Source organism: Aricia agestis, chromosome 1 (genome assembly GCF_905147365.1).
Source record: "Aricia agestis chromosome 1, ilAriAges1.1, whole genome shotgun sequence".
NCBI lineage: Eukaryota > Metazoa > Arthropoda > Insecta > Lepidoptera > Lycaenidae > Aricia > Aricia agestis.
In genome coordinates, this window is record NC_056406.1 from 25,920,011 (window position 1) to 25,941,392 (window position 21,382).

Here is a 21,382-nt window from a genome sequence, read left to right on the forward strand (position 1 = left end):
CAGCACGGAGCAGGCTGATGATGATAAACTATGGTTAAGAACACTCTCAGTTAAGTCAGCTTTCAAACAAAAAAAACTATATCAAAATCGGTCCACCCGTTTGGATGCTACGATGCCAGTTGCCACAGACAGACAGACAGACACGTCAAACTTATAACACCCCTCTTTTTTTTCGGGGGTTAAAAAAAAGGGCGGTGTGGACTCCTCTTAACGTCGATATTCGTTCCACCTGCGTACTACACAGGAATCAGGATTCAGGAAGATTCACCTTGCCGGCCGCGGGGTTGAGGCCTGCCTATTCCAATTTTCAACGCCTCGTCACGTTGTCATATTGTGTACTGAGTTACCTACTGACTACTGAACCTCGTAGTAGTGGAAGCCATGAAAAAATTAGCTGCAAAATCTGAGGCACCTAAGTTACCTACTACAATGAATGGTTATAGCCATACTTACTAACATTATATTATGATGCTATTTAATATGGAATGGTATGGAGGTACTTTGAGTCCCGGGAAAGGACACACATTACATGGATGTTTTGGTTGCGGAAAAATGTACGGTTGGTTGGTATTCCAGAAGTAAATAAAACCAACATCATTACAAAATAATTCAACGTTTATTAATAATTATTAATTAAGTATCGATTTTTAAACTACTTACCTAATCACAAACAAGAAACAAAACTAAAATATACTTAAGTTATACCTAACTAGTAACACGTAATACCTAATGCTAGCAGTTTTTCAAAAGTTCTTAAACATACCTATGTTTAAGAACTTTTGAAAAACTACCAACTTAAATATAAAAAATTGTTATTATCAAAAGCATTTTAAACATAGTACTTAAATAATACAATAATTTTAACAAAACTTAACAACTATTAATACTAAATTTTTTCGTAACATGACGTAGAAGTACTCAATTATTGGTATTGCAATGACAAAAGGGTAACGCTATATTTTATAGTATTTTGATCAATTCAGCTATTTTTATTATTATTTGCAATATTTGCTCGTTTTCCTAAATTTCCTAGATCGTAATAATATTGGCATTACTCCTACCCCAAAACGCTAGCACTACCCTGACTTTAACTTTTCTAACATGAATTGAGCAACCTCCCTAGTAGCAATTTGAAGGAGGGTTTTTCCGGTACTGTCACGCGCATATAAAATAGCCTTGCGTAAATTATCAACTTCGAAATACTTTTCGTTGATTAAACTTTGAACCTTGTCTTTTTGATTAAGTTGTAGAGTTAGGAAAAGTCTATCGATGTAACTCAAAAGCATTTGAACGTCGCTCCCGGATTTGGCTACTTGTAATGGCGACTTCTGCTGCGCATTTTTTACATTGTAGCAGGCACCGTTTTGTAACAGCACAACAGCCAGGTCGTGGTTTCCTTTTTGTGTGCAAATGTGGAGTGCCGTTGTACCTCCGACGTTAGTTTTAGCGTCGAGCAGCTCTCTGGATCTACGCGGATTATGTTTTTTCACATGTTTTAAAAATTCTTCGATTATTTCTTTCATTTCTTTGGAAACGGCAGTGTGCAGCGGGGTGTTACCTTTGTTCGTTACTTGAAAAACGTCTGCACCATTTTGTAGTAACGTTCTAAGAATTCTTACATTGCCTGTGTTTGCTGCATAATGTAACGCTGTTCTTCCTTCACAGTCTTTCGTATTGATATCGAACTCGCTCGATAATATATCTTTAACGAGCTCCAAATTCTGATTATTCACTGCGGTGTGTAATATTGTATCATCTTCGACGATAGTAGAAATATCGTGCCCTTTTACTTTCGATAATTCGATTATAGCATTCATTTTTGCCTGAATACTTACAACATTTTTATGGTTTTCGCCTAAAATTGCTTTCATTTGGTTGTAACACTGTTTGTAATTCCTAATAGCGCCATAGGCTTTACCCTGACGAAATAGTATTTCAGCTATATTCGTTTGGGTGATTAATGTATCTAAGTGACTCGGACCTAAATGGCGTTTTTGAATTTCATACACATCTTTGAATACATTTAATGCTTTGTCGAAATCTTTGCTTTCATGGTGTACGGTACCGATGTTGTGCAGTGTTCTTATTGTGTCAGAATGGTAGGGACCTAAAAATTGTTTTTTTCGTTCGTATACGTCTTTGTATGTTGCTATGGCGTCTTCGTACTTTTTTTGGTGACCCAATACCATGGCGATATTATTCTGTGACGACAAAGACATTAAAGTATGTCCACCCAGAATTGACATTTCAAATACTTCTTGATTATTCTTTAAAGCTTCATCGTGTCTGCCAATACTATCGAGTACCAAAGCCATATGTAGTTGGGTCTTCAAAGTTTCTCCATGGCATCTCCCTAACAAGTCTCTTTGTTTTTTAAAAACGTCTTCGTATATAGTAACTGCCCTTTCATCTTCTCCCAATCTATGTAAAACCAAACCAATATTGCTTTTTGTATCTAATGTATCTTCACAGTTCTCTCCTAAAATAGCTTTCTGTATATCGTAAGTCTCACAAAAAATTCTGTGCGCCTCTTGAAATTTCCTTTGTTTATACAATGCAGAGGCTATCCGATTTTGGATATCTATAGTACTGGGACTGTGCAAACCAAATATTTCTTTCCGCTTCTGCAATATATCATTTAATATATATAAGGCTTCTTGACATTTTTCTTGTGTAATAAGTAATTCTGCCTTATTTAATTGAGTAGAAACATCTACCTGCAATATGTTCTTTAACTGTTCTGCCAGCGGATATTTTTTTAGGATGGCGACTACAAGAAGAGTTTGTTTATTTATGTTTTGTGCATTCATAATCGCTTTAATTGTACCCATATCTTTGACTGTTTTTAAAATTTCGATCACTCTGGAACTGCTATTCTCAACGTTTTTGAAACAATCATTTATTAAATTCAATAGATGGACGATTGATTTATTTTCTGCAAAATATAATGGTGTTTTACCATTATGGTCAACTGCATTATAAACTGCACCATTTGTCAAAAGCGACTTTACCACATCAACATGACCAAATTTTGCAGCAAAATGAAGACAGCTGTAACCGTTTTTTCCACTTATATTAGGATCAGCATTATATTTTAAAAGTGAAATTACAGTTTCATTATAGCCTTTCCAAGCAGCATAATGTAGCGTTGTGACGTCACCAGTATTTTTCGCCTTAACACTTGCACCATTACGTATAAGGTTTTCAACATCCAAATACTTATTTTGCTTTACACTTTCAAATAAGCTTTTGGTAAATTTTAATATACGTTTAATGTGTGCGTTTTTGGTTAAATCAGCCGGGGTACAGTCAAAGTTATCAACTGCATTGTATACGGCACTATTATCGAGTAAAAATTGGACTATTTTTTTGAAACCAAATTCAGCGGCGAAATGTATAGAAGTCCGTCCATTAGCGTCTTTAACATTGACGTCAAAAGATTTCCCAATAAGAAATTTTACAACTTCTAATTTGTTTTTCAATGTAGCATAATGCAGTACAGTTTGATTAGAAGCTCCAGGGTCATACAAAGACAAGCCCTCGCAAAGAAATAATTCCACCAAATTAGCGTGGCCTTCACGCGCTGCGATATGTATCGGTTTCGAACCTAATAAGTTTTTCGCGTGTATGTTCGCACCTTCTCGTATCAAATATCGTACAATATCACAATCCCCTTCTTGAGCAGCAATATGTAGCAATGAATAATCATCATTCCCTTTACTGTTTATAATATCCTTTAAGCTTTGGAATAAAGTCTTTACAACTAAGAAGTGTTTATTTGCTATTGCAAGTTCAAGAGCCGTTCTATTCTTATCATCTTTAATTTCAGCGTCAGCACCATTATCTAGTAAAATTTCAACTACATTTGTGTTTCCTCTTATAGCAGCAATGTGAAGAGGTGTTGAACCACCCTCACATCGAGTATTCACTTGGGCGCCACTTTTTAATAAAACACTAATAATTTCTACATTGTTAAAATATGCTGCTATATACAAAGGGTATAAAAAATCACCCTTATTGGGATCTGCTCCAAATTGCAAGAGAATTTTAATAATATTTTTATTACCACTCACAGCAGCCAATGTAAGCAAGGTAATATTTTCGTACTTTGCATTTAAATCAAATTTTTGATATTTTAATATCGTTTTAACTACATCTGTATTACTTGCTAAAATTGCTGTGAATAAATGTTCTATACTAGCTTTCTCACCATTCTTCATTAGAAGTTCAAGTATTTCACTGTTGCCTTGCCGAACAGCGGAATGTAAATAGGACGCGAAGGCACTTGTAGAGTGTACAGCATTTCTTTCTTTTAACATAAATTTAAAAACTTCTGAATGGCCCATATCAATAGCCACATTCAATGGTGTGTAATTACCAAAACCAATCCCGTCAATATTTGCACCACTTTTGACTAAAGTTTTAACAGTATCTAAATCGCCAGTTAAAGCAGCACAATGTAAAGGCGATACTTTTCCTTCTTGAAAATTGGCTGTAGAATTGACATCTACATTTTGTTTTAGAAATATATCAACTATTTCGGCATGTCCCTCTGTAGCAGCCATATGTATTGGTGAAAAATTATAATTAGCAAAATTGTCATAATCGGCGCCATAGTATATCAAAGTCTGTACGCTTTTTGTATGACCACATTGTGTAGCAATATGTAATGCTGAATATCCGTCAATGTTTAAATCGTTAATTTTAGCACCCTGTTTTATTAACATTTCTAAAATAATTTCATTACCAATTGATGCGGCCACATGTAAAGAAGTAAATTGTTTCAAACCACTTTTACAATTAATATTTGCGCCATAATTTAATAATAATTTTACTGCTTCTATATAGTTCCCTTTTATAGCTAATTTAAGTGGAGTGGCACCGTCACTACTTTCAATGTTTATATTTGCTTTTTGTCTCACTAACATTGTTAAAATTTTATGGTGGCCACGTTCCGCCGCACCATGTGACGCGGTTCGTCGGTCCTTTGTTTGTTTATTAATATTAACATTATATTTTAAGAAAAGTCCAACAATAGCTTCGTTGCCCATATAACATGCATACGGTAAAACTGAGTTTAAATTTTCGTAAAAGTCATCGTTCTTTTCACCGGATTCTAATAATACGTTGGCAACCGTCTCACTGCCATTTTCTACAGCATAATGTAAGGGGGTAGAACCATCTACTGATTTAACATAAACTTCTGACCCATTTAAAAGTAATACTTTGACAACATCAGCATGGCCTTTTAATGCTGCGCCATGTAATGGTATCCAATTATTATCATTTTTTGCATTAATATTTGCATTTCTTCCAATTAAATAATTTACTACATCTAAATGGCCGTGTTCAGCAGCTACATGCAAAGGTGTAAATCCGCCACAGACTTCATTCAAATCAACGTTTGATTCTTTCTGTAAGAGGGTAATAGCAGCCTTCGTGTGATTGCGAATTATGGCAAAATGAACAGGTGAGTAGCCGTTTCTATCTTTTACTGATACGTTTGCATTTTTTCCTAGTAAATACTCAATAATTATATTATGGCCGGCTAGAGCCGCTACATGTAGAATAGTTCTGCCACTGTTATCTACATTATCTATCGATAATTTTTTATCTTCTATGAAATATTTTACAATATCCATCTTTCCATTTCTTACGGCCATAAACAGGGGGCTCTGACCATCCATGTCTTTGGATTCAATGTCTAAGCCATTGGCTATGAGAAATTTTATGATATCTATATTCCCCCCACATGCAGCAATATGTAAAGTAGACATGGTTATAAAATTTCTACCTCTTATTTCTGCTCCTGCTTTAGTTAGCTCAAGTAATTTGTCAAAATTACCTTCTTTTAAAGCCTTGAACATTTCATCTTGACTTTTAATCATGTCAATGTTATGGTCGAAGCGATTCTTTATATCACATGGATTGTTTATTATTGGTTGACCTATAAACAAATTGTCTCTTATGATGGAGGAACCCTTTGCTTTTATGAATTTGATAGCATTACCAAATAATGATCTCGCGGAACTATATGGAAAAATGTCAACTATAGCATTTCCGTGGGCTAAATGGTTTCGTAAGCATTTCCCAATTAAAATAGGACAGTTAGTATCAAATAACAATAAATTATTGCTCAAATAATTTTTGCTTATTTCTAAAACATCAAAAACTAAACTCTCTGTTGCAACTTGTACTTTAAGATTTTTACCAAAGGAATCAAATTGTTGTATTAACTTATAAGGTTCGAAATCATCAAATTTTAGTACGCTATATAGCGTTTGAAGCCGTTCATTCAAGGAATCTTCTGGACTGTTATTTACAATAGTAGTATAGTCTGGTTTATTTTCTTCATATCTAATTTTTAATGCCTCCAGCCCCTTAACTTGGTTCAAGCTAAAATTTGCGTAATACGAAATTTTTTGAATTAGACATTTTATTTCTTCGTATTCGTCATGTTTTTTAAGTGATGGATCATCTAAAATTTGAAATGAAAGTTGACTGACGTTTTTAAGGCCACAAGAAAGTTTGTTGATTAATTTTTCACTTTGTTCCTGTTTATTTTTTACATTAATATTGTTATATAATATTCTAGATAAAGCGATAATTCGAGTTAAGCCTTCATTATCAATTTTTGGGGTCAACTTTTCAAGAAAGTTGCTTATCGTTACTTTCATTCCTGCAACTTCTTTTTCGTGAAAATCAGCTTTACTTATGTTCTTTAACCACAAAACACCAAATCTGATTATTTCTTCTGACGACTGTACGTTAGTTTCTCCTCGGTCAATTATCAAACTTATTTCTTGAAGAAGTTTCTCTTGTTGAAATGTTCTATTAGTTATTTTTGATTTCAACTCTTTTACCAATTTTTCTATTGTCTCGCGCTCATCACATTTAATATTATTGTTTAAATCCGTTTCACTAATTTTAATATTTTTAAAAATACTAACCAATTCCATGATTTCATCGTAATCATTCAATTCAAGTATCTTCATCAATATTTTTTTTACGGCGTTTGACTTGCTTTCTACCAAAATTTCGTTAATTTCTGTTTTGATCTTCTTAAGATCATTTTGAATAATACAATAAATGTTATTAGAATTATTATTTTTCACAGTATCCATTCTATTTATTAATGATTGTGAGTGCGACAGTAAATTACGTATCGACCGTAGAATTATAAGTGTATCATTTTGCAATCCAGAACAGAGTAGAATGTTACTAATACTATCAGATAAATTAGGCGACTCCAAGCTATTTTTTAAATACTCTCCAGTTATTAGCAAGGCTCTCTCAATAATTAATTGGCCCATCTTTTCTTGAGGGTCTGAGTCGAGTGCTAGCTCTATGTATGTTATAATTTTCGTCATAGAGTAAACGTTTCTTACTTCCTCGAAGTCTGTATATAAAGCGGTGAGAGCTTTATTTTTATTTATAATATTCTCAACCACGACTTCTCGTTTGAGCTTCGGAATGTTACTACCGACATCAGCGCCTTTTATGTTATGTTTTTCCTCATCTAGAATATTTATAAAGTGTTGTAGGTGGTCCAGAATAGTCGTTTTCTTTAGAACTGTTTTATATATCATGTTGATGATGTCGTAATTTTTTTGCCCAGAGATAAAACATATAAGACAAAATTCTATTTCTTCCCAAGGCAGTCTGTCGTAAGTACATTTTATCTGTCTTTTTAACACATCGATGTTCTGAGCTACGAAGCTAGCCACGTAAATGAACATTTCGTCCACTTTCTTTTCACCGCAATATTCTGCTTGTAAGAGTTCATTACATTGGATGACCAATTCTATACGTTCCTTGACTACACTGAGATTGGGTCGAATATTTCGATATTGCGAATGATTACCAGCATTGTGAAAGAAACGGAGATCAATTAATTTATATTCGACATAAAATTGAATTTCCTCCGAAAGTAGCACATTTCTTAATTTTAATTCAGAGTATGCATCCGAAATAACGTCATCTAATTCTTGAAGATAAGCCGGTTCACTCTGATATGTGTACGGCCAATCACTGCACAGGGTATTGAGAAGTTCAACGTTATTTCCAAGTATAGCATAGTAAAAAGCGGTGCGTCCTGATACGTCACGGTCTGTTAGTTTAAATTTATCCCTACCAATATCTACCGATAAATTTAGCAGTATTCTATTTTCAGAATGGAAAATATGCTTCAAGATATTACACTTATTGTATTTGCACGCTAAAATAATGACATTACTTTTATTAAAAGGATTGTTTTCGTGTTCATATGTCTCTTGCAACCAAGTTACGTTTTCTATACTATTAATATATTCAATAATTTTACATGCATTTTTAAACTTATCTATGTTACCGATACGAATTGCCTCTTCAGTTACTCTTATGATGCCTAAATAAATATACTTAACACTTTCTTCCTCGTTACATATCTTCTTATATTCTTTACAAAAGTTTTTCTTGGACGGAAGCAGTATCGTTATTTTCGTTATATACTGCTTACACGATTGCTCTTTTGCGGAATCCATTTCTTTCTTCTGTAACCTGTGGATAAAATATATGTTCAATAAAAATATTGCCTTACATGTTAATTCAAAAATGAGTTGTAAAATTCCAAATTAAAAAAAAAATCCCATGTTATTTAAACGTAAAATAGAAATTCATGATGAGCGACCTTTCAAAATTGATATTAAGAGCTCCCGTTTTTACAGGCTTCTTTTTTCATTACTAGGAAGATATTTCACTGCGGGTTTTGAAAAAAAAAATTTTTAGAAAATGTCTTTTTTATCGTGTTTTATCGATACGAGTATTCGATAAACTGAAAAATATGACTCTTCCTGACATCTATTGGCAAATAATAATACTAGTTGGTGAGCAACTAATTGCTTTAACGACACAACAACAGCTAAAGCTATGCCAGCAGATGGCGTTGCTAAGTAACAGGGGGTTTCGGGGGCGATAAATCGATCTAGCTAGGAATCATTTTTAGAAAATGTCATTTTATTCATGTTTTATCGAATACCGAGCAAAGCTCGGTCAAATAGCTAGTTAATAATTAATTAAAATAAAAATTAAAACATAATGACGATGATGATAAAGAATTTTCAGTGAAAACTACAGTAGGAAAATGGCAATATATACTAATAAATGGAATAAGTATAAATTAACAAAAAATTAAAACCGACTTCAAAGTAAAAACAATAACATTACTTGTTATTAAATGCTTTTAAATATTTAAATTTTTCAAATCGGACCAGTTCCAGAGATATGCGCGTTCAAACAAACATACAAACCAACAAACTCTTCAGCTTTATAATATTCATTATAATTTATACAATTAAAATTTAAGTAAGTAAGTTTCCACGATCGAAGGGTAAAACAAATATATATCTTTATTTTATTTATTTTTATTTATTTAACCATTTATTGCACACAAAATCTTATCTTTCATACTTAGAACACATTTTTTTGCCTACTTTCCCTTTATAACGGAACGGAACCCTTTGTGCGCGAGTCCGACTCACACTTTATAATTTCTTACCTTCATATATATATTTTTATATGAAGAAATTATTCTTGTAGTAGCATCACAGAATAGATAATAGTTGGTAGCATGTAGTAGTGTGTTTGCAACTTTGCACTTTGCGCTGACCTCAGCTTCAGACTCCGACGCGACGGGCGACGCGCGAGTCGCGACTTATCTTTCGTCACTTCTTCACTTTTCACTTGGTCTAAAATCTGAAATGTCAGAATATAATTTATTATCCTTCAGAAACTAGAACTATCATAATATTATTAATTATTATATAAGTAAACACTTACATGACTTAACATTGATTGACATAAGTACCGTTGATTAATATAAATAATAATAAGTAATTAATAACAAAAGTAATCAAAAAGAAAATATAAAATTAAGATAAGTTATAAAGTTATAAGTACTGGGATTAAATTCAAGGCCAACAGACAACAAAGAAAAAAGTCGGCCGATGCGTATCGCTGTCGATATATCGGTCTCGCTTACGAACGATTCCGCGTACTGACTACTGAGTAGTGACTAGTGAGTACGACCACGAAAATAAGGTCTGACCATGGTGTTTTTAAAATTTATATTTTTAATCGAGTTGGTCCCTAATTGCCCCTAAAATAATTATTTACATAATGCAGAATGCTAGAAGACGTCCGCAACTCCGTTGCGGAAAATTCTTTTATTATACCTACATGAACCGTACATTTTTCCGGAAAAATCATCATAAGTACCTAGTACCTACCTACTCGGTGGGTAGGTAGTGACTACTGACTACTGGGTAGTCTAGTGATCCGTTTTTAGAATTTAGTTTTTGGTTACGGAACCCTACTGGCTACCATCAACCATGTCAAACGCCTAGCCATTGTGTGTAGGGTTGCTACCTTTTTTTTGCAAATAAAAGTACCTACATCGCCTACTTTAGGTGAGAAAAAAACCGTACACAGTATAAAAATAAAGTAGGTACAATTTATAAAATTATCTGTAAGTATAAATAAAAATGAATTCTGTACTTTTAGGCCTGGAGATGGTGACACAAAATTGTTGATCATTTGTACCAGGCTGGCGGTTGTACAGGTAGCCTAGTAAAAGTATGATTTTGCTTGGAAAAGTCGAAAGCAGAAATTTTGACTTTGGTACTTTGTTTAGACTAGTTAGGAGATAAACATACTAAAAGTCCTGACCCCTCCGAGGTGAGCCATCGGGAGAGGGGGGGCAAAGAAGGTCCCGTTTTTTGGTTTTTTGCTTACTCATCATAAACGGTGCTTTGTACGAAATTCTCTTCTACTACGTAATAAAATCTAATTAAATTCTCTACAACTTTGTCCTTTATGTATCTATCTCCAATCATTGCCTCGCTATGAGCTTCTAAAATTGGCCGAGTGTGTTTTTTAGCGTTTCGTACCCAAAGGGTAAAAACGGGACCCTATACTGAGACTATAATGTCTGTCCGACTTCCTGACCATCTGTCTGTCCATCTGTCTGTCCGTCTGTTTGTCCGTCTGTTTGTCCGTCTGTCTGTCCTTATGTATGTCCGTCTGTCTGTCTCCGGCTGTAACTCAAGAACGATAATAGGTAGAGAGTTGAAATTTTCAGAGATTATGTATTTCTGTTGCCGCTATAACAATAAATACTTAAAACAAAATAAATTAAATATTTTAGGCGGCTCTCATACAACATATGAGAGCCCCCTAAAATAAATATAATAAATAAGTAATAAAATCTAATAACCTTTTTCGTTTTTGGAAGTCGGTTAAAAATACGCGGTTTCGAATCCAGATAGGTAGTTAAATTGTGACTTTCCATCACCTAAACTGAACTACGAAACCTATAAAACCTATAATATAATACGATAATATAAGCTACGATATAAGCTAACGATATAAGAAGTCGCGCAAAGGACTTCGTATCTCCCCCAAGCCCCTACGATTTGTTCAAGGACTCTCGGATCCATTGTCCTTTGAGAATTATTGAGATTCATATTACGTTAATAATAAGGTCTCTGGATTTGCAAAAGACATAGCAATATGACTTAATTATTAGGTATTAATTTGTTACCGTACTGAATATTAAGGGACACAATATTATCACAATAAAACGTTTTACTCAAAAGAATAATATGCACTTTTATTTCATTACTTAAACTTAAGCGACATTTTTTTTGTACTTCTAAGCTTATTTTAAACAAATAGTCTAAGCGATAAGTTGAGAATGGCGAAATATAGAGATAAGGGTCATAAAAATACGTGCGATAGCTCATTAGATTCGGGAAGACGTCTAGAAAAATGTATCGGAAGCGTGTATTAGCACACAAAAAATTGCAAAAGTTATAAGCAAATTAGGTTGCAAAAAAAAGGTAAGTATTATGTTTTTTGTTAAAAACTCCGAAACTATTAACATTTAAGAAATTTAAAAAAAAAAGATTCTTAAAGAAGAGGAAATTTCAATAAAAAAATCCCAACTCCCGGAATTCTATCTCTATTATTTATAATTTTAATTTAACGCTGAAAGTAAGCCTCCGCGCGGCATTTTTAGGTAGCGCGCGTGGCTTCAAAACCGAGCACGTCACACTGATTATTTTTTTAAAGATATTCCGAACACTTTAAAGAATTTGCTTCGGTTGGGAATTTAACTTAAAGTTAATTTTTCAACAAATTAGACAAATGTTAACTAACGAAATTTTTTCGAACTTCCGTCCTCATTGTACTTTAAAGAAAACGTTTAAATAATTTTCGTAAAATTTTTCACTTCGTGGAGCCCTTGATATAAACATACTTAACAAGATCACGCCATAAAAGTTTAAAAAAATTCATACTTTATTTATAATCATTTTTTAACTTGAACAAAAAACTAGAAATCCACGTAATATTGTCAAAAAAAAGTTGTTTCATTTATTATCACGTAATTGATTTGATATCAATGAAGGACATGTATTAACTAAAAAAAAAATTTTTTTTCCGCTATTTGCTAATAAAAAATTATAAACCAATGGACTATTTCGATGCTTTTAAAAAATTATTTTTTCTTACCTTTATTCTCTTGAAAATATTATGATTTTTAGGAACAATTTTTTTTCTTAATAACAATATTTTTTGTTTATAATAGTTTTTTTAATATTTCTAATGTTTAATTTATTATTTTAGAAAAAAAATTCCTCTTAAAAATCATGATTGATTGTCTTTCATATGGTTACAAAAACAAAAATTTTTTTATCAACAATTTCATTGTTTATTAACTTAAAAATTTGTTATAAAAAAATTCTGAACTTTTTTATATTCTTTTTCTGAAACTCCTAAAAAATACAAAAACAACGATGTACAACAAAGTGCAGATTTTTTTTTTCCGATTTTTTATTGCACCTTTTAAAAAAAAAATTTCTGATTTAAACAATAGAAATATTTAAAAAACAATTATAAACAATAAAAATTGTTATTAAGAAAAATTTTTGTTTCTAAAAATTATAATATTTTCAAAAGAATAAATGTAAACAAAAAAATATTTAAAAGCATCGAAACAGCCCATTAGTTTATAAATTTTTTATTAGCACATGGCGGAAAAATTATTTTTTTTAGTTAATACATGTCCTTCATTGATATCAAATCAATTACGTAATAATAAATGAAACAACTTTTTTTTGACAACATTACGTGGATTTCTAGTTTTTTGTTCAAGTTAAAAAATGATTATAAATAAAGTATGAATTTTTTTTTAACTTTTATGGCGTGATCTTGTTAAGTATGTTTATTTATATCAAGGGCTCCACGAAGTGAAAAATTTTACGAAAATTATTTAAACGTTTTCTTTAAAGTACAATGAGGACGGAAGTTCGAAAAAATTTCGTTAGTTAACATTTGTCTAATTTGTTGAAAAATTAACTTTAAGTTAAATTCCCAACGGAAGCAAATTCTTTGAAGTGTTCGGAATACACCATAAGTTTTTGAAAATTTTAAATTAATATTTAATACCTTTAAAAAAATAATCAGTGTGACGTGCTCGGTTTTGAAGCCACGCGCGCTACCTAAAAATGCCGCGCGGAGGCTTACTTTCAGCGTTAAATTAAAATTATAAATAATAGAGATAGAATTCCGGGAGTTGGGATTTTTTTATTGAAATTTCCTCTTCTTTAAGAATCTTTTTTTAAAATTTCTTAAATGTTAATAGTTTCGGAGTTTTTAACAAAAAACATAATACTTACCTTTTTTTTGCAACCTATTTTTTGTGTGCTAATACACGCTTCCGATACATTTTTCTAGACGTCTTCCCGAATCTAATGAGCTATCGCACGTATTTTTATGACCCTTATCTCTATATTTCGCCATTCTCAACTTATCGCTTAGACTAAAACTGGTAGTTTGCAAGTTGAACGACTCAAATACTTACTTACAATAATTTATCTTTGTTTTAATCTAATAAACACTTAAAACTCGTTGTCGGTGCACGTACCTAGGTTAGGTAAGGTAGGTAAAATGTTTACTAATACCTACCGATAGATAAAACAATTTTGAGGTTGATCCTTTGTGTAAAGAAGATAAAAAGAATTATTAACTTACCGTTAACACTTGAAATGTTTTAGCGAAGATAAACTTTTTGAAAAAACGTTTTATTTACGTCGAGCGCCAAACGGGCACCGGCATCGGGCACACCGCACAGTGTTTATCACAACAAACACCTTACGCCAGCGGCCAGACAAAGCTATTATATTATGGCAGTTGGCACAAGGCAGCACAAGCGCCGGCACTCGGCAGTTGCTCGGCAGACTGGAATTGGATGGTGTGCCGTGGCCCGTCTGCGTTGTTTCACTGATCACTCGTTTGTACTTTGTTGAATGTTGATTGTTGACTGTATCAACTATCAGTTGGCCGGCGCCCGGCACTCGGCAGATGACTAATACAGGGTTGCCAATTGCGATATCAGTTTTTACCTAGAATTTAAGTTTTTTGACTACAAATCATCTAGACAAGGTCAGCCTAGCGCTGAGTGCTGACTCTATAGCTAGTTATATTATTATTGTGTCCCCTTAAGCAGAGCTTTGTGAGGGCTCGCGTCGTCACACCTTGGCTGACTAATGATAATTGATAAAATGATAACACACCTACTTATATATAATATAAATAAAAAATATTACTATGTCAGAGTACAAATATTGATTTGTACTCTGACATAGTACAAATCAATATTTGTACTATGTCAGAGTACAGTACAGAGGCACACTACGGAAAAACTATCACGCCTATTGAGGCGTGATAGTTTTTCCGTAGTGTGCCCTGTGTACCACAGAATGTAAAGGTTGTGGGACTTACTAGGGCTCGCTTCGCTCGCCCTGATTGTAGTTTGTAAAAATCTACTCTTAAAGTAGATATTATACAATAAGAGTACGAGTACGGAGTACCCACTAGTTAATATATTTTGTATGCAAAGTTTTTACTTAATTAAAATAATTCTTATTCGGTATTCTTATCGTCAAAAAAGATCCCATCACAAAAACTAGTACTTTTTACCTTACACTCTCAAAAATACAACGTACCTAGTCTCTGTCAAGAAAGTGAAGAAATTAAAAAGTGGCAAATGATTTCTGCTTATACCGCTACATGGATTTCAATGATATTTGGTATGTAGGTACGTTATGTGTCGGGAAAGGACATAGGATACTTTACATCCGGGAAAAAGGTACGGTACCCATATGATAAACAAAAATGATTTGCGCCTAAACTGCTGAACCGATTTTGATGAAAATTGGTGTGCATATACTTTGACTCTCGTGAATTTACATAAGATAATTATTGTCTTGAAAAATGTACGGTTACCGAGTTATAAAGTTTCCTATTTTGCGCCTAAGCCGCTGAACAGATTTTGATGAAACTTGGTATGGAGATATTTTGAGTCCCGGAAAAGGCCATAGGATTTTATCTCGGAAATTACGGTACGGTTCTCAGGCGTTAAATAAAATGATTTCTGCTTATACCGCTGCAATGGATTTTGATGATATTTGGTATGTTATATCTCGGGAAAAGACAGAGAATTCCCGCTTCTTCTTCCCTTCCTGCACTTCCCGCAGAAAGCTCTTGCGTATTGCGCACACACTTGGGCACTATAAAATTACTCCTACATAACTGGCCTGTTTTCATTCAAACCAGAGTGCTCTTGTGTATTGCGCACACACTTGGGCACTATGATATTACTCCTGCGTAACTGGCCTAGTTTTATTGAAACCGGCCACCGCCACAGAAACCGGTGTGGGAGTTTTTAGGGTTCCGTAGCCAAATGGCAAAAAAACGGAACCCTTATAGATTCGTCATGTCTGTCTGTCTGTCCGTCCGTATGTCACAGCCACTTTTCTCCGAAACTATAAGAGCTATACTATTGAAACTTGGTAAGTAGATGTAGTCTGTGAACCGCATTAGGATTTTGATACAAAAATGGAGAAATTATCAAAAATTTTAGGGACTCCCCTAGGTAAAACTGAAACAAAAAAATTTTTTTTCGTCTAACATATTCGTGTGGGGTATCTATGGATAGGTCTTCAAAAATCATATTGAGGTTTCTAATATAATATATACATTTTTTTGTAACCTGAATAGTTTGCGAGATAGACTCTTCCAAAGTGGTAAAATGTGTGTCCCCCCCCCCCCCTCTAACTTCTAAAGTAGGGGCATGATAATTCTAAAAAAAGTATATGATTTACATTATTATAAATACTACCAACTAAAATTGGTTTGAACGAGATCTAGCAAGTAGTTTTTTATACGTCATAAATGGTAAACCTTAATTTAACTTTTATTAAATCAATTGCAATATAAAAATAAATCAAAAACCTTTTTATTCCATAGAAATTAACCTTAAGCGCTGCGGAGGAACCCTTCATGGGTGAGTCCAACTCGCACTTGGCCGGTTTTTATTTATTATAATTACCAGCATTGGACATTGGGCATAATAATTATTGAAATACTCGTTAGTCTAATTAAATTATTAATCTAATTTCAAACTAAAATTAGAATACATTTTATACATATTATTAATTAATCAACTTACAGGTAATTTCAGATGCACAACAATTACTTCATCAATCGATTAATTTGTAATCTCATTAAAATTTATACTTTTTGCCCAACTCTGCACGTGTAAACTAATTATTTCGACATAAACTAAATTTAATCAAAATCGGTTCAGCAGCTTAAACGCAAATTAATAAAGTTTATGGCGTGACAACCAAACATTTTCCATGATAAAAAAATATATTATCCTATGTCCTCCAAAACCTTACGTAATATCTACATGTAGGTACTCAATATCGATATCTTAAGCCAAATTCATTTTTGTTGACTGCGCGGTACATTTTCCGGGACAAAAAGTATCTAATGTCATTTTAATCGATTCAAAGTATCTGCATACAAAATATTATCAAAATCGGTTCAGCAGTTTAAGCGCAAATCATTTTAGAAACATAGTACATAAATGCTATATACAAAACCTCACTTACAGGAATAAGCATTAACCATTTTTGTACTCTAGAATATGCTACAGTGGGTTTTCAAAAAAAAAATGGATTTCACTGTCGTAAACCTTATGTTATAAAGAACAAAACTGCATTATTAACTCAAAACCTGATTTTATGTGGAATGAAACACCAATGCTTAACAGCAGCCATATAATAATTAGGTAAGGTCAAGTGGGGTAAGAGAAACATACTTTACGTGATTGAAACAATTAATCTTCACTTTTGAAATATACTAACATTTTTTTGATAGAGAACTAGATTGTTCGTATAATTACGACACAATTTAGCAACAAAGCTAGGTCATAAAAATGTTCCTCTTTTCCGAGATTTGGGGTAAGAGGAACACTCGATACTTTTAGGTAATAACTCATGTTTTTAAGTTTTTATATATCATGTATTAATTTGTTTTCTTTTTTTTCGAGTAAAGGGAATAAAAACCTTCCCTCATTTAAAATAAGGTCTTATTTAGGCTGACAGCATACAAAAACGAAATTTGGGGTAACGGGAACATATAGGTAAGGTCAGAGGTGCTAAACTTTTTCTGGTATTAAATGAATGTATTAAAAACTAGCTTTCCGCCCGCGACTTTGTCCGCGTTTTGGTTATATCGCGCTTGGCACAATTTTTCAAAACATGAACCCCCTTTAGTGTCCCGGTTAGATCGGTTAGAATGAAGCCTATGCCCCTAGCACCGGGTATCAAGCTACCCACCTTCCAAATTTCTTAAGATTCAGTGGTTTAGGCGTGAAAACGCAACAAACAGACAGACAGACAGAAAGACAGACTTTCACATTTATAATATTAGTTGGATAAACCTGTAGGATAAACTTGTATGGGACCAACTTTCGTACTCGAAAGAAAAAGTCTACTATTTCATACATTTTGGTCACAGCTAATCGATACTTTTGTATGGAACAGCTGACTTTTTATTTCGGATACGAAAGTTGGTCCCATAGAAAAAGTTGTTCATACATATAGGTAGGTACATCCTACAAATCTTGACCAGTACTTAAAAAGTCAGCCGGTATTTTAGCGGATTTTAAAAATGTTTGTTAACCCCTGAAACCGGGAAAGAGGAACATAATATTATGTTTCTCTTAACCTGGTATAGCCGTTCCTCTTTCTCAGCTTGCCATTTTCAAGGTTATGTTTTTATAGACATCGAAAAAGCCCTAAAAACATACACTACAAACAATACAATACATAGAAAATAAAGATTAAACGTAATAATTACACATTCCATAGCAATCAACCGCAAAGCTGATGTTTTTAATATTTTAATAACGCAAACAAGGAATGCCGCTAGGTCTTGGTTTTTTTAGTTTGACAACAGATTTTTTCTCTCTCTTTTACTCGCGTAGTTGCCGTGTTGTAGCTTCATCTATCCATGAATATCTGGGGGCACGGGAGTGCCCCCGCCAAGATGAGCCAAGCGAAGCGCACAAGGGCACCTACCTTTTCTCGAAACGTTTCGTCGTTTTTTTGAACCCTCGTAACTTTGGTTTGAATAATGCCAGATAGTTGAAATTTTTAAGATATAATGACATGGGCATAGTTATTAAATGCGCAAAGTTTGAATATCGTAGCTATTATAGTTTAGATATTATAGGTGTCCAAAAACCCACAATTTGGTCACTGACTCACCGATCATCAAAACTGTTAGGGTATTTTTAGGGTTCCGTACCTCAAAAGGAAAAAACGGAACCCTTATAGGATCACTTTGTTGTCCGTCTGTCCGTCCGTCCGTCTGTCAAGACCCTTTTTCTCAGGAACTTGTGGAGGTATGAAGCTGAAATTTATATCAATTACTCAGGTCTACTGTCCCTTGAAGCTGTGAAAAAATCAAACTTCTAAGCCAACGCAATCAAAAGATACAGCCGTTTATGCCGCAAATTTTCGACACTTGCAAGGGAATCAAAACCTACAGGGTGCTTCCCGTGAACTCAGAATCTTGAAATTTGGTACGAAGCAACGTCTTATAGCATAGATAAAGGAAAAATTACGAAAACCATAAATTTTTAGTTACATCACATAATATATATTTTTTTAATAATTTTAAACTTACTACCCATTTCCTCATAAACGCGTAGAGGTATTAAATTGAAATTCATACCAAATACTCAGGTCTATAATACCTTTAAGCTGTCGGAACCCTCGGTGCGCGAGTCCGACTCGCACTTGGCCGGTTTTTTATTTTATTTAAATATTATTAATAAATATTAAATTAGACATATAACAAAGGACTTTGAGAAAAATTCAAGTACCTACCTATTGCCATAATTGATATAGAGCAAAAAAGGCCAAAAAAAAATCATGTTTGTTGTATCGGAGCCCCCCTTAAATATTAATTTTATTTTGTTTTTAGTATTTGTTGTTACAGCGGCAATATATATACATAATCTGTGAAAATTTCAACTCTTTAGCTATTACCGTTCTTGAGTTACAGCCTGGAGACAGACAGACAGACGGGTAAAAACGGTTTACCCTTTGGGTACGTAAGTACGTAAGTTCAAAGAATAGTCGTAGTTTTAGCATTTCTTTGCATATATTTAATTAATAAGAATATTTCATTAATTATACTCAATAATATAATAATTAAGATTGATTAGGAATTATAGGATAATTAGTATAGTAGGTCTTAAAATATATTTTTATGCAAACAATATCGGTTTACAGTTAACGGTTAGTTAAAAACAAAAGATTAAACTTTAAAAGTTAAACGGCTATACCAAACATCTTCGCGTCATCGATAGACATCTCTTGTCGATTAGAGTGCATTAACAACTATATGAAACAAGGAAAGGAAAAAAATAGCAAAAAAATCACGTTTGTTTTATGAGAGCCCCCCCGAAATATTAAATTTATTTTGTTTTTAGTATTTATTGCTATAGCGGCAACAGAAATATATAATCGATAAAAATTTCAACTCTCTAGCTTCAACCGTTCTTGAGATACATCCTAGAGACAGACAGACAGACGGACGGTCAGACGGACAGCGGACAGACATCGAAGTCTCAGTAATAGGGTCCCGTTTTTATCCCTTGGGTACGGAAACTTAAAAATAAGGTGAAAGTTTATAATTTATATGATAGTCGGTAAGTCACGACGCCGTCGCTAGATGCATGAGATACATCCAAGAGACAGATAGACAGACAGACAGACGGAAAGCGGACAGACAATGAAGCCTAGTAGTAGGGTTCCATTTTTACCCTATGGGTACGGAACCCTAAAAAATGAACTAAAAAACATTTTCATGTAAAAATGTTGCCAAGATGAGAACATCTAAATATTAGGTATAGTTCGTCGTGTCAAAAAGGAGTGAGATCTCATGAAGAGCCAAGTTTCTAACCTTACATACTCAGCCCTAAATCTAAAATCCTTAATTTTACACTAAAGCGCGGCAAAATATTTGATAAAAATATAATGTGTCAGCTGCACGAGAAGAATCTAAAAACTCTACACATTAGTCAAAATCGGTTGTCTGGCCATTTTTCATTAGTTACGGTATATTAAGTTCAAAGCCCTGACGAATTAAGGTTTTTAGATTTAGGGCTGAGTATGTAAGGTTAGAAACTTGGCTCTACATGAGATCTCACTACTTTTTGACACGACGAACTATACCTAATATTTAGATGTTCTCATCTTGGCAACATTTTTACATGAAAATGTTTTTGGTGGGATATTATGTACTACGCCTAATACTGTTTTATCGACGTAGTGACCATAGAGCTCGGCGTTATAGTTTTATTGTTATTAGTCACAGTTTCTCTTCCCCCCGCGTCCCTCTAACCCCACCTGACGTTGTAGCTATCACTGACTAAATTTTACCAAAATTTTAGGCAAAATCCCGAATTTGGCAACACTGGATTAAATTTGCGAATTGACCAGTGTAGTATTCATCGGCCCAGTGACGAAGCCGGTAATTCCCCGTCCTCCTCTTCTCTCCCCAGTCCCCTCGCTGTGTAGATAAAAATAAAAACACAAAGAAAGAGTAAACATTTTTAAAAAGTTTTATCAGTATGATGTTCTTTGTTATCCACAGTTTGTTATCGAATATTTTAAGTACTTACGGTATTCTAAGCACTATCGCGTTAGTCCATGACTGGCGATAGCGTGTCAAACCAAGTTTGTGAGCTATCTCAAAAAATCATAACATTTAGGAAGTAGGTAAACTGTATGATTTTTCCTTGGACCGCATAAGACCAGTTAAATGTAAGTCATATGCGGACCAAGTCGTTCGAATGAACGCAATCCAAATTTTAAAGGCATCAACATAAAACTTGGCCAGCTTATGTCAAAGCGCACCCTTGACCCTAGAATAGAATAGACTAGAAAATTCTTTATTATTATTTGTACAACTTAAAACA

General features: G+C 33.5%; 1 protein-coding gene across 2 annotated transcripts; it reads right to left on the reverse strand.

The window, feature by feature from the left end:
* Positions 1–847: 847 nt before the first annotated feature.
* On the reverse strand, positions 848–14,323 carry LOC121726098. 2 transcript variants are annotated; one of them, XM_042113332.1, is made up of 3 exons: positions 14,071–14,323; positions 9,536–9,732; positions 848–8,538 (listed from the first exon to the last, which is right to left on the reverse strand). In XM_042113332.1, exon 3 carries the CDS (start codon positions 8,520–8,522, stop codon positions 1,077–1,079), a length of 7,446 nt encoding a protein of 2,481 aa, XP_041969266.1. In that variant the 5' UTR covers positions 8,523–8,538; positions 9,536–9,732; positions 14,071–14,323; the 3' UTR covers positions 848–1,076. The 2 variants fall into 2 exon arrangements, with proteins under 2 accessions (XP_041969266.1, XP_041969274.1); XM_042113340.1 differs by lacking the exons at positions 9,536–9,732; positions 14,071–14,323 and adding an exon at positions 8,827–8,830 and having other exon boundaries at positions 848–8,524.
* Between the last annotated feature and the right edge of the window lie 7,059 nt (positions 14,324–21,382).

What these genes read in the sequence shown, in the direction of transcription:
- LOC121726098 (XM_042113332.1), bottom strand. Translation starts at nt 8,522, where the DNA reads ATGGATTCCGCAAAAGAGCAATCGTGTAAGCAGTATATAACGAAAATA.